Raw genomic sequence first — 14,896 nt, forward strand, 5'->3', positions numbered from 1 at the left:
TATATTATTATTAATATTTTATTTATTAAAAATAAAATTTAATAAAGTAGAAAAACAAATTATATCTAGTATAATTATTATTATTTTGATGATTATATATTTATATATGTTGATGAGAAATAAGGAAATAAATAGAATAGAAAAACTAAGAAAGTAATATCAAAAATAAAAAATAGATACTTCCATGTGTTTCAAAAAAATTAATTTTCAAATTAAAATAAAAAGAACAGTAAATTACGGCATATATACTTAATGTTTCAGATTTTATACACTTAAATATCTGATCTTTATTTTTGGAGGCAAAAATATCTAATGTTACAATTCTCTTTTACAAATTACTACTATTTCCGTTAACTCATAAATATGGACACGTGGAGGGTCAGATGCATTACATTTATTTATTTTATTTTAAAACTCAATATTTTTAAAACTAAATACTCTACTTGTTTCAAAAAAAATTAAAGAATGAAAGAGAAAATAATAGAGTTATTTGGAGTAATTTAAGATTGTCGCGTCACCACCTTATACGCTATATATATAGATATATATATAAATATTTTAAAATATATTTAAAATTTAATTAAGGGAAATTTACGATAAAAGTCCTCATAAAATTCAGTTTGATACAGATAAGTCTTCTACCTCCAAAAATAGCGGTAATAATCCTCAAGGTCATTTTTTTATTTGTCCATTGGTCCCTAACTTAACTGATCTGTTAAGCATAAATAAAATGCCATGTGTCAATTTTTAATTGGTCTAAATAATAATTTAATTAAAAAAATTTAAAATAAAATAAAAACTAAAAAATTATTTTAAAATTATAATTTATTTTTTTTATTTGTTCTTTTTTATTTTTTTTCCTTTTTTTTTTCTTTTTCCTTCTTAATCTTCTTCGTCTTCTTCCTCTAGCCACACCTGACCCCCTCCCCACCTCTTTTTCTTCCAGCCACACTCTGACCCCCACCTCGTCTATTGCACCAGAGCACCACCCACTAGGGCTGAACATCGGGCGGGTTTACCGGGTTTCGGGTTCGCGGGTTTCGGGTTCACGGGTTTCGGGTTCAAAAAAATGAAACCGAACCCGGACCCGAATAGGGCACGGGTTGGCGGGTTGGCGGGTCACGGGTTGGCGGGTTTCGGTTGGCCGGGTTGACCGAGTTGGCGGGTTGACCCGGTCAACTCGGTCAACTCTTTAAAAAAATTATTTTTTTATTCAAAAATAATAAAAATAACAGTAAATTAAAATAAAATTTATATATTATTAAAAAGTTATTATATATTTCTGAATATAAATTATTTTATATAATATATATAAATTTTTAATAAAAAATTATATATAAAAATATATTTAATTTATATTATTTAAGAAAATAAATTTATAAAAAATAAAAAAAAAATAGAATCTCAGAGTTTCAATTTTAAAAAAAAAATTAAGATTTTTTATTTTTTAATTAATAATTTAAAATATGTATATAAACTCTAATAAAAAATAAAAATATATATAATATATTTAAATTGCGGGTTGGCGGGCGGGTTGGCGGGTTCAACCCGAAACCCGGTACTCCTAAGAACTCAACCCGCGAACCCGTCCGAAGGGTACCGGGTTGAACCCAACCCACCCGAACATTTTTTTTAAAAAAAAAATTGCGGGTTCACCGGTTCGGGTTCGGGCGGGTTGCTCGGGTTCGGGTCGAACCCGCTCGAAATGTTCAGCCCTACCACCCACCATTGTTTTGACCAAAAAAAGAAAAATCAAACATATATAAACTAATATGGAGGCATAATCAGATTTAAAGAGAGATATACTTAAAAATGGAGCTCCTTCGCAATCATCTATTGCCCAGATCTCCAGCCCTCGTCGAACACAAAAAGTCAAGAAACACCAGTCGCCGGAGGAGGGTAAGGCGCCGACGAGTGAAAGAAAAGGACCAGGGAAAGAGAGAATGGACCATTGTGAGACTATGAAGGCGTTTCGAGTCGAGATCCGAAGCTCCTTCCCAGTCACCCACTGCCCATAGCTCCAGCCCGCCCGCCGTCATCTCCAATTTTGTTCATCCTAGTGTGTTCTGTTCGACCCAACAGTGACGAGAAAGAGATGAAAAAGTCTAAGAAATAAATTAGGGCTTTGATGCTAAGGAAGAGAGAGAGAGAGAGAGAAGTTACAGATTTTGTTGAAACAGATTTTTGTATGGGGTTTGTTGGAATTTACATATTTTGTTGGGAGAGAGAGGGTGGTTATGGTGGTGGTAGTGCTGGTTCGGGGTTGGGGGTTGGTGGTGGGTTTCTGGCAGTGAGGAGAAGAAGAAAAGAAAGAAAAAGAAAAAAAAAAAAAGAACAGAAAAAGGAAAAGAAAAAAAGAAATTATTTCAAAATTATTTATTTATTTATTTATTTTTATTTTTTTAAATTAAAATAATAATTTGGACCAATAATATTTCGACACGTGGCATTTTATTTGTGTTTAACGGATCAGTTAAGTTAGGGACCAACGGACAAATAAAAAACATGACATTGAGGACTATTATCGCTATTTTTGGAGGTTGGAGATTTATCTGAATCAAACTGAACTTTATGAGGACTTTTGCCGCAAATTTTCCTTTAATTAATATTAAATTAAAAAAATATTACAACTCTTATAAGTCTAATTTTTCCCACAAATTTAAATATTATAGTTAAACAATTTATATGATAAAATATTAAATCAAGAACTTAAATTTATAAATATATAAAATATATATCTGTACATATGAATTGTACAAAGTTCTTATTTAATAATTAATAATTAGATTAAAAAATTAATTTATTTCTATTGAATAATTTATTATAATTACTTTAATTCTAAATATAAAATTTATTAAATAATAATTTGCTGCAACCTATTATAAAAAAATCATAACAAAATATAAATAATATAGCGATTCAAACCTCTACTATATATATTAATTTTTTTAAAAAAATAAAATAATTACCAGTATCACTCAATATAGAGCATTGTTATTGGATATCAGTGGTGTCAAACACTTTCTATAAGTATCGTCTTATGATTGATTAATGAAATTCTCTAAAAGTTATTTTTTTAAGTTATATGAGACACAATACTTAATTACACTAATAACAATATGATACCAAAAAAAATTGCTAGACACTACTAATACATTTAAGCAATTCTCATCAATATATGGCCTATGGTTTATAAATGATACACATATATAATCCTTTATAAAAGCTACATATATATACACATCACCACGAAACAGGTTTTCTTGGTGTGGTAGAAAGAGAATTGTACGTTTGTTTTATTTTTTTTGGTTGTTGTGAGTTATTAGTTTGTTACTGGTGTTGTTTTATTATATATAATATCTTCAATGTTCCTAAAAGATTTTGACAAAAAAAAAAAAACAATAAATTAAAGAAAAACTTAAGTGAACGTAATTGTGAGATTGGATTTAATTGTACATTAAAATATCTCATTTTTAATGAAAAACTAGTGGGGTCTCACGTGCTTCACACGTGAGGCTCTTAAAAATATTTATGCAATAACATTTTGGGTCTAAAATTTACAATATTATCAAATTATATCTTTTAAAATGTAAATTATGATGATAAAATTTTGTGAAATCTTCTATTTACAAAAAATATAGTACTTTTGTTAGCTTTTTTTTTTTTTCTTTTATCATTTATTAGTTAATGTGTTGTTGTAAATTAATTACTTTTTTTTATAAATATTGACCCACTACTAAAGTATATCAAAAAAATCTAACCTAAAGTATATTATTCTTGATTTAGATGAGAAATTTGCACCTTCATTTTTTATGTTTCTTATGTTTTGAGAATATCAATTTATATTTGTAACTGAAAAAATATCGTAAAGAATATAGATATGAGTTGGTAAATATGAAGAAACTTGAACCTGATTTGTTTAAGTGAACTTAATTTTTCAGAGAAAGAATTTTAATTTTCTTTTTTAATATTTATTGGATTTTTTTAGAAAAATAAGAATTAATACAAAGATTAAAATATAGGAAAATTGTCAAAAATACTATTTCTTATATTTTACTTACAATTTTACAGCCTAAAGTTTTTAATCACAAAAATATTCTTGTAAAGTTTTAAATTTACAAAAAAAAAAATAATAAATAAAATACTTTGCTCAGCAACAAGTTAAAGAACAACTAAAAACAACGAGAAATCAACCTCACGATAACTATAAATCAACTATAAAACATTTAAAAAAAAATAATCTCATAACAACTATAAATAAACTGTAAGACAATCAAAAAAATGATTTATTATTTTTATTGGAGAGTTATATTTGTAAATAAAAAGTTCAAAGAGTAAAAGTAAAATTTTGTTCCAGTTGATGTATTTTTATAAATTTTTTCAAAATTTTAATCTATTATGTAATTTTTTTCTAATATATATATAAATAATTATAGAATAATTCTATGGTAACAACATTGGTTTTGTGTGTATCAAATTATTAAATATTTAAAAAATTAATAAAAATTCTGACATCCAAAACATAAAAAGCTGAAAACTTAAAATACTTTTAGAAAATAAATATTTATTAAACCATTTCATTGATACCCATCATAACCAGATAGAAACCTGCAATAGTCTGTTTAAGTTTTTATGATTCAAATTACAACCCAAAGTATCTTTAAAAAAAAAATTACAACCCAAAGTAATACAATTTCTTCTAACTTTCCTATCCCATCTCTCTCTCTCTCTTTGATCCTCCCGTGTCTATTACCTATGAACCAAACTTTTGAAAAAAAAAACAGTGAAACCTTTTCATATTTGAAGATGAGCTCCAATGGCCAAAGCGGCAGTAGAGGATCCCATTCCCTAGCTTTCAGAGTAATATGCAGACCTTCATTCCATTCTGATCCAGTCCCACTCTGTCTCGACCTACCCGATCTCCTTGTAGGTGAAGACATATTTAACGATCCAATAACCACCGCACAACTCCATCGCCTTCTCCCTTATCAATCCTCCATTGTCGATTCCGATCTCACTTATCTCTCTTGATTCCTCCTCCTTGATCTTAGTCGGTCTCCCTAGACTCCTCGTCCTTCATCAAGCCTTTAGAGCTATTTATTTGGGCAAAACTTTCTGTAGTTACATGAGTATCAATAACAACTCTACTTTTGAAATTAGAGTTGTGATCATCAAGGTTTTGTTTGATCTCACTTTTTTTATAATTTTGATTTTTAATTTATGTTCATGTGTAATAATTTTAGTTTTTAACATAATTGGCAGAAATTTAAATTAAGAGGCAGCATTTGGTGTGTAATGATAAATTTTAAATAAAGACTTGATTTGTTAGCTAATTAGTTTTATTTAACAGCATATATTCCAAAATCTTTTTGCCTTATGAAACTATTTACAGAGGAGGCAATGCCTTTTATTTTATTTGAACAGAGGAGGCAATGTTAAATAACCCATCAACAATTTTAATGAGTAAGCTGAGGTGATGGCAGAGGCTGATTTTGATTTTTGGGAAATTTGGTTGGTGAGAGATCAGAAAAAGAAGGTAGAGAGACTGCTGGGTTAAAACTATAGAGAAGATATTTTTGAAAAAAAGTTAATTATATTGTTATGTGGTTATTTCATTCCGATTAGGATAATTTTGTTATGAAATATCATTTAATATAGAAACTCATTTTCTTTTCCATTTGTGATTCTTTTAGTAATTCCTGGCTTAATGTAGGTAAAGACTTTGATGAGATTAGCTAATAAGATTTGAGAAGAGTACAACATAGCTAGGACCATAGCAATGCAAGCTTCATCTTCATTTTCAATAGGCACCATTTATTTATTATTGTGGAGGAGATAAAAAAATTATTGTGTTTGTATTCAAAATTTTACAAAAAGAGGGGAGTGAATAAATATATTATTTCATTAGTATATTAAATTATTATTTATATTTAAAATATTATTAAAGACTAAATAAAAAATAATTTAGTGTTCTCCAAATATTAACTATTATATGCACTTATCTATTTGTTACCGTTAGATCTATTATTAATGGTTGTAAAAACGTTCCTACCATAAGGACAAAACAATAGTTTTTACCATAGACATATCCTATAAATATATATATATATAAATGTACATTATTTCAACTATGATAATACAAATTTAAGATTAAATTATTTAAATCTTCACTATCTAATATAAAATAGTATAGGAAAATTTATATCATAATTTTTATAAAGTAGGTTACACTATATAGCTTTTTTTCTTATTTATTTTATTTTATTTTTTTTTATATATATATATTTAATAAGTGATGAATAGTATTGATATTTTTAAATTATTATTTTATAATTTTGATTCTTTTTATTTTCTAAAAATTAATAATTTAATGAACTAATTTATGTATTTTTCTTACAGCATTTTGTAATATAGTTTAAACGTTTACATATAATAGTTAAATTATTGTCTTTTTTTTTTGAAATATTGGTAGAATTCAATGTATATTCAAAGTTCATTAATTATATCACTACTACAAAAATGAGTTTCGCGTGTTCCTAATGTAGGTGACTGGAAAGATAGTATTTAGTGACACTACAAATGTGTCACTAAACCCATTTAGAATCACTCACCGCGCGTCACTATAGGGTTGTCAGACTTTTAAATTAACAGCTACTCTTATCGCACGTCACTGTATCTATGCTGTTATTTTTTTTTTATTTATTTTCACAATTTTTTATAATTAGTATGGCTATATTTAATTTTTCTTTGGCTATAATATTAAATAATATATTTATGTAAAAAAATAAATATACAAATATTATACAAAATATTACAAAAAATAATTAATCAAAATAAGTATATAATATTAAGCATTGCCTTATATATGTATACAAATTATTCAAACAAAATTAATTTCAGTTAAATCAATATTACATAGCTAAAAAAATCATACAATACTATCACTACAACTTGAAAAATGCCTAAAACAATTACGGACCAATTTCAAAACAAATAAAAAAAATTCACAATCAGTTTTATGTGAACGAAACTAACGAACCCCCAATCCTCCATTGAAGAACTGAACCTAAAAAATTATAGACCAATTTCAAAACAAATAAAAAATTTTACAATCACTTTCTGTCAACCCCCACGACGAACCCCAATCCTCCATCGACAATGAACCACCATGAACCCCGAATTCGATCGGTTGACTTCTAACAGTCGCGAACCTCGAAGCTCTGCAACTCCGCCGTCCATGAACAACTGAAAACCGATGCTCTGAACGTCTGCCGACAGCGAACCACCATGAAACTCGAAGCTCCATCGACACGAACCTTCTTTGACACGAACCACATAGGGACGAAGAACACAAAAAAAAAAAAAGACAGAGGTGGATCTGAGATTTATCGCACCAAACAGAAAAGAGAGAGGCGTATTTAGAGGTTTTGGGTGGAGAGGATTTCGGTTCTGTTCTTCGTTTCCTTGGGCTTGGACGGCAAATTTTTTTTTGGTGAAGTCTGCCGTTGAGGTGGGTAGAGCGCAGAGAGAGAGAGTATATCGATTGAGTGAGAGAGGAGGGTTAGGTTTGGGGCTTTAGGGTTTCATACTATGCATTTTATATCTCATTTACTTATTTAGTTAAATAAATAAGTTTTTTTTTTTAAAAAAAAAATAAATAAATAAAATTAATAAATTCAATAACTAATTAATACTCTGCATTTTTTATTAACATATAGTGACGTGCAAGGCGTGACTGGGTACACAAGCCCCAACACGCCTAGCGCGTCACTATATCTTAATATTAAATTTATTTAATAATAATTAAATATATTATTATGATATAGTGACACGCCAGGCATGTCGGGACACACTTTTGCAGTCCCTCCTAGCATGACTCTATAGGTTAACAATATTTTTTTTTTAAAAAAAAAACATTAGTGACCCTTTATAGTTTTAGTGACACACATTACATGAGACTAACACTAAAAACTTAGAGTCTCATTATGCGGGTCACTAAAAATCACTCTTAGCTCTTTAGTGACACGCACTTTTGTGCGAGTCACTAAAGAGTGTCACTAAAAGGCCATATTGTAGTAGTGTATGTGTTTTTCTCTTCATCTTCTTTTTTTTTTTTATAAAAAAACCATTTATAAGTGATAAATGAGTGATGTTTATTTAAATAATTAATATATTTTGTAATTTTGATTTTTTTTAATTAATAATTAGATAAAATATTCATGTATTTTTCTTGCAGTACTTTATACATATAGTTTAAATTTTAACATATAAAAATTAAATTAAGTTATCATAATTTTTTATTTTAATCTTAATTTTTTTTTTTGAAGATTCGTTTTAATTTTACGTACAATTTGGAGTATTTTACCTGATTTGATAATCTTAGTTTTATTTAATTATATTTGTTTAATTTTATTATTTTAACAAGTAATATGTGTCGTTTCAAAATAATTATTTTTTTAAAAAAAAAATTAAAAATACCTCACGTGCGTAGCACGAGTGCACGAGTACTCTCACTAATTACTGTAAAAAATGACATGTCACACAAAATTGTGAAGGAGTAACAAAAAAATCAAGAATAAGAATTCAATGAGACTTCAAATTCCACTAAAGTCTCCATTAACTTGTTTCATTTAGGTTGTTATAAATATAATGGGATTACAATATAATGTCAATTACCAATTACATTGGATAGATGGTGTAATTGCCAAAATTTGAGTTATATGCCTAAGTGTGAAGCATTGATTCATAACTATACTAGTATAGCATAAATATCAAAACTAAATTACAATTAATTTGGCCACTTAAGTTTATTTTTTAACAGAAAAAAATTATTTATCATAGACATAATTTAATAGTTCTACAATTCTCCTCACAAAAACAAAGTCATAAATAATTAATTTGTTCTTTATACGCCAACCACAAAATTTAGGTTCGTTTCGTTTGTAGATCTTCTTACTCGATCAGCAGCTTTTATAACCTATAATATATATGCATTATTAAAATTAGTCGTTATTAAAAAATAAAATAAAATAAAATAAAATTACTTGTTGGAAGGAATAATAATTGAAATGCACTTCCAAAATAACTAAAACTGATGACATCTTAAAAAATATTTATAATTAAAATTAAACATTATAAAAAAAGTGTCTTATTCCCCTTGTAATATATGATATCCTCATATATGTAATCCACCTCAGAATAATAATATATTCTTAAAATCTTTCATGTTACTCTATTCTCCACACACACATAATAATAATAATAATAATAATAATAATAATAATAATAATAATAATAATAATAATAATAATAATAATAATAAAATGGAAAGGAAAAAAATATTTCATTTTACCTCCGAGTCCCAATTGGTCTTGGCAGTGAGAATAATCAAACTGACTGTCTGTAAGAAAACTCCAGCAATCATTCCCCACCAAATACCCTAAAAAAAAGCCAAAAAGCCAAGTCAATCTCTAACGATCAATAATAACTTCCATAATTGTTCAAAATAAAATAAAATAGGAGAAATATAATTTTAGATCTTGTATTTATAAAATTGTTGATTAAATTTATTATTTTGTTAAATAATAATAACAACTTTATATTTTTAAAATAGTATAAAATAAATCTTAAATTTAAGTTTTTTTTTCTTTTTTTTTAAAATTAAAACTTAATAATAACCTATCTTTAAAGTATTATTATCAGGCTAGTTACATATTTTATATATGTTAAATACAGGCTTTAGGTTTATATTGAAAAAATAATTTGTCAAAAATTGAGTTTAGAATTTATTTTATACTATTTTTAAAAAATAATAAAATTAAAATTATTATTTAACAAAATAGACAGTTAAATCAATAATTTTGATAAAATACAAGTTTTAAAATAATATTAATTTAATAATGATAACTTTCATATATAAAAAGAAAAATGTATAAAATATCAATTACTGTATTGATAAAAGAATAAAGAGAAATGTTAAAAAATATTAATAGTGCAATGTTAAAATATAATATCAATATTGATGTAATTAAATATTAAAATAATTTGTATGGAGTATGATTAATGAGGAGAATACCTTTAAGTAGAGGAAATTAGTATCTATACCTTTTTTATATTCTCCTATTTTATTTTGAAGTCTATTATTTTTATCTTTGTTTTAAAATACTTTACTAATTTTGTTCTTATCACTTCAATATATTCATAAATATAGTAATAGTAATGCTAATACTTAGCGTTGAATATGGGCCCAACTTACGGCGACTCCAAGACTAGTTTTGAAGCCAAGAACACATCCAATAGGAAGACCAATAACATAATAAGCTGTCAGATTAACATAAGCCACCACAGCTTGCCATCCACTTCCAATGGCCACCCCTGAAAACACAGCACAATACATTACAATACTTGTATGTATAAATAATGAATTTTAAGCACATCGTTATTGAAATTAATTAGGATTAATTATTTTCACCTGATAGTATAGGTTGAATCCCATTCAAGAATATAGAAATGGCTAACAATGGGGTCAAATTGGACACTGCTTCTATAATACTAGTGTCGCTTGTAAACAACTCGCTCAATGCTACCCGAAAAATTAAAACTATTGCACTGAAGATTAGGCTGATGATGATGGTGTTTCCATTTACTACTAATACTGAAAATTTAGCTACTTTTGGATTAGCTGCTCCTAGCTCGTTACTCACCCGGACACTGCAAAATCGACATTAATATTTTTGCTAGTATAAAATTGTGTTTATATATAAAACAGCAATCAAAGTAATTATGTTAAACAATTACTAATTACCTGGCTGATGTGCCTAGGCCCAACATAAAACAAATGTCCCAGTTCAAGTAGTTCATGCTGAATTTATTTAACACAGACACCAATAATTGTTATGTTAAAAGGTAGGGAAAAGAAATCAAGAAGATGTGGGCATATAACAGCATACCAAATAGTAATGGAGTCTAAGGAAAGTGTAGGATTGGAAAGCAGTCCAGATATGAGCACCAGTCCTTGGTTGTACCATATCTCCAAACTACATGTTAAGCATTTGTGGGAATGTTGTAGAAATACCAATAAATATATGGTACTCGAAATTAAGATATCATTTTTTTTTTTGCTTTGAGTCTTAGACTTACCACAACATTACAGCAGAGGAAAGAGTGAGCTTGAAATAAGGCCATATCCCAGTGAATGCTTTCCAAGAAAATCCAGTCCAAGTTTGATTACAAGTTGGGCTAAGAAGAATATAAAGGCCATTAGAAATAACAAGAAGCCACCAAGAGAAGCTGAGTGAAAGGGCTGCCCCTAAAAGCCCAAGCCCAAAAACATCAACGACTATCCAACTGAGAAAAACATGGAAGACGAAGACCCCAACTGACATGTAGGCAAGAGGATTAACAATGGTCTGAGCTTGAAGAAACCTCTGCATGGGGCAGGTGAGAGCGAATGCGTAGATTTGAGGGATTAGGCCGCGAGCGAAGACTTGACCCTGCTCGGCTATGCTCCGGGACTGACCTATTGCTATTAGTATTGGGCCAGAGAACCAGTAAAGGAAGGTGAGAAGTACTGCAGCACCCAAGTGTAAGACAATTGCTCTTTGGCATATGATCCCCATTGCCCTGTATTGTTTGGAACCGTACGCTTGTCCGCACACTGTTTGGACTGCACTCGCCATTCCTAGCTTTTTTATTATTATTATTTTATATAATATAAAAAAAATATTAGCATTCTAAAATTGTAAATAGAGAATTGTTAAAAAGTATTATTAGAGTTGCATTCTTTTGGATATCATACTTCTTGGTGTAATTAACTCTTATATAACTTTTAAAAATATGGCAAACTAATAATAAGACATTACTTATATAAATAGGTCCCAATAACAATGCTATTGTAAAAGTGATAACTACAGTGGTGGGGTCTCCTCTAATGTCTCCATAAAGAATTCTATCATAGAAAGTAATAAAAAGAAAAGTACTTAGAACGAGTAAAGACGCAAAATATGCACAAAAATAGTAGATCGCATTATATATTTTTGAAATGTTGCCTTCTTATAATTGTTCTACTTTTATTATTATTATTATTATATGAATGTAGTTTTTATGTTTGAGAAATGTTAAGGACTGTACTAAATAAAACTGACATAATATTATTCGTTGGTTTCACAATTTAGTTTATTTAATAAATAACATAAAAATAGTATTATTTAGATATGGTGTTGGATACTTAAGATTCCTATAATAGCAATACTATTTATATTTTAAATATTGTTATGATACTATTAGGATATGACGTCTTATAATTAGTAATTAGTTAATAATTTTTTGTACTTTTTTAATAAAATAAAATAAGTAAAACATATTAAATTATACCAATATAAATATTATACCTTATAGTGGAGTTGTTTGTTCTATTTTCAAGTTTGTTTGTGTGCCTCATGTTTATTGTGACTAAGGGTGTTCATCCGATCCAATTCATACTTTTTTGGTCAAACAACATCCAATCCGCACTAAGTGCGGATTTCATATTTTGGATCCAATCCGATCCGTATAAGAGTTTAAATCCAATCCAATCCAATCCGCAATAGTGCGGATCGGATCTGTTATTTTTGATCGGTTATTTTTTTAATAATAAATTATTTAATATTTCATAGAAAAAAATTAAAAAAAGACAATTGTTTCTTAATCTCCAATAATAATCTATTTCCATCTCTATTTATATACAAATTAAACCAATATACATATATATCAATATATATACTTATCTTTAGATTTACACTAAAATATATATGTATCTAATTACTAAAATAAATAAGCTAGTATATATATATTTAAACTTTATGTGTATGTGTCTATGTAAATAAGAATTATTTTTTTTTTGTGTTTTTTATTACAAAATAAATAAAATGCACCAACTCAATATATTACTAAAAATGATTAAAAAATTAGAAGTTTGTGTCTTTTTTTAATTAATATATATTACATATTATAATTTTTTAAAAATATATATAATTAAGTGCGGATTGGATTGGATCGGTTACTTTTTGAGGTCAAACAACATCCAATCCGCACAAGTGCGGATTTTAGATTTTTCAATCCAATCCAATCCGCACGAGTGCGGATATCCGCATTTTGCGGATTGGATTGGATTGGATCGGATACTTTATGAACACCCCTAACTGTGACTTGAGTACCTTCAAAGCAAATATTCTATTTTCATTATGTATTTTTCACTTGGAATAAATAGAGCTTTTCTTTAACTATAATTTTTTTTTTGGCTTTTTTATTTTTACACTTTAAAATAGTTATTTTTTTTTTTTTTATTTTTACGAAATTCTACATAAAAACCCCTGTTGCAACTAGCGCTGCAACCTAAATTGCAACAAAATTAAATCGTATAAAAACTCTTATTGCAACTAGCGCTGCAACTACTTTAGAAACCCAAACCGTAAATTTGAAAAGAAAAAAAAAAGGCTAAAAAAATAGTATAAGGGGTAATTCTCCATTTTTTTTTTACAGTTTTGTCTTTTTCTTCAATTATATCAGAGTTTTTTCTTTTGATAAATCTTTTTAATTATTATTTTAGTTGCACTTAATCTTACAAATTCAAATTTTAGTGGTATAGCCTTCCAAACTGTAGAATCATTAGTAAATTTAAAGTGTCATTTATTTTTCACTGTTAACTGCTAACTTTAATTGATTATATATACACTCTTATACACATAACACGTTTATATTAGTACGTCTAATATTATTATTTAAAAATTATAAAAAAAAATTAGGGCATATATATATTTAAATATTTGATTTTTGATTTTTATAATTTTATTTAATTTTAAAATAAATTTCAAAATAATTTTTAATTAATAATACTAGGTGTACCAATATAAATGTGTCACGTGTATACGAATGTACACATAAGGAGTTCATGATGGCAATTAACAGGATGACTCTTAAATTTGCTAATAGTTTAATAGTTTGGAAGATTCTAAAGTTAAAATTTAAGTACAAGTAAAATGATAGTTAAGATAGTTTAGTAAAAAAAAAAATACAAGGAGAGAACATTTGTAACAATGTTTATTGTATTTTTATCAAAATTAAGAAAAATAAAACAATGAGCAAAACTATTAATCATAATTTTAATTTGACAAGAAAAAAAACATATTTGTTGTTTCATTTACCTATTGCAAACTGACTTAACAAAGCATTTAATGTAGAGTACTATTACTATATATGGAAGATTCGATATATAGTTTCCTGTTTTGGCAATCAATAGTTTAAAGTTTTGGAAATTAAAAGTACTATTAGGTTAGCGTGAGTATTTTGATGCATACCATTATTCCATAAGCAAGACCTTGAATTCCAACGCTGGAAATGGAGGCCCCAGCGAGCTCCAAAGCGTTGAGGTGGCCACAGAAAATGAGGGTAACAAAGGTGAGCATGTAATTGAACTCGGAGACAGCAATGGTAGCTCCGGAGAGTAGCCACAGCAGTCTTGTCTCCCAAGCAACAAGCCGAAACCACCATCTCAATGGAAGAGGCTTCTTTCCGAGAACCTCCTCCACTTGTTCCGAGGACAGATCCGAAATCTTAGTATCATCATCATTGTAGTTGGGATCACTACTTCTAAGTAGTGAAAGCCTTGACTGGTCCACATCTTCTGCAGCCATGATCAGCAACACTCTTCTCATAAATTATTTTACTTACGTCTTAGGTTGAATAATTGGAACTCACATATAAGACAGATGTTATGATTGAGCCAATTGATCATTAATACTGAGTCTCTTAAATAAATATATAGCATTTAGATGGGAAAGTGGGGGCCCTGTTTAATTAATGTCTTCGTGCGTGGCTGCTATCACTTTTTATACCAAGCTAATAGTCAAACGATGCTGGT

General features: G+C 27.8%; 1 protein-coding gene across 1 annotated transcript; it reads right to left on the reverse strand.

The window, feature by feature from the left end:
• Nucleotides 1–8,806: 8,806 nt before the first annotated feature.
• On the reverse strand, nt 8,807–14,825 carry LOC115700595 (protein DETOXIFICATION 41). The gene is made up of 8 exons (XM_030628191.2): nt 14,334–14,825; nt 11,140–11,684; nt 10,950–11,036; nt 10,805–10,861; nt 10,472–10,710; nt 10,256–10,374; nt 9,353–9,439; nt 8,807–8,977 (listed from the first exon to the last, which is right to left on the reverse strand). The coding sequence occupies exons 1-8, from the start codon at nt 14,688–14,690 to the stop codon at nt 8,906–8,908; spliced, it is 1,563 nt and encodes a 520-aa protein (XP_030484051.2). The 5' UTR covers nt 14,691–14,825; the 3' UTR covers nt 8,807–8,905.
• Nucleotides 14,826–14,896: the final 71 nt, after the last annotated feature.

This window comes from Cannabis sativa, chromosome 8, assembly GCF_029168945.1.
Source record: "Cannabis sativa cultivar Pink pepper isolate KNU-18-1 chromosome 8, ASM2916894v1, whole genome shotgun sequence".
Lineage (NCBI taxonomy): Eukaryota > Viridiplantae > Streptophyta > Magnoliopsida > Rosales > Cannabaceae > Cannabis > Cannabis sativa.

Bases quoted from the DNA above. Each gene is read 5' to 3' on its own strand.
- LOC115700595 (XM_030628191.2), bottom strand. From the start codon at position 14,690: ATGAGAAGAGTGTTGCTGATCATGGCTGCAGAAGATGTGGACCAGTCA. The intron at 11,685-14,333 runs GTATGCATCAAA...ATAATAAAAAAG, and splicing joins GTCTTGCTTATGGAATAATG to CTAGGAATGGCGAGTGCAGT. The intron at 10,711-10,804 runs GTAATTAGTAAT...TCGATTTTGCAG, and splicing joins GGCCTAGGCACATCAGCCAG to TGTCCGGGTGAGTAACGAGC.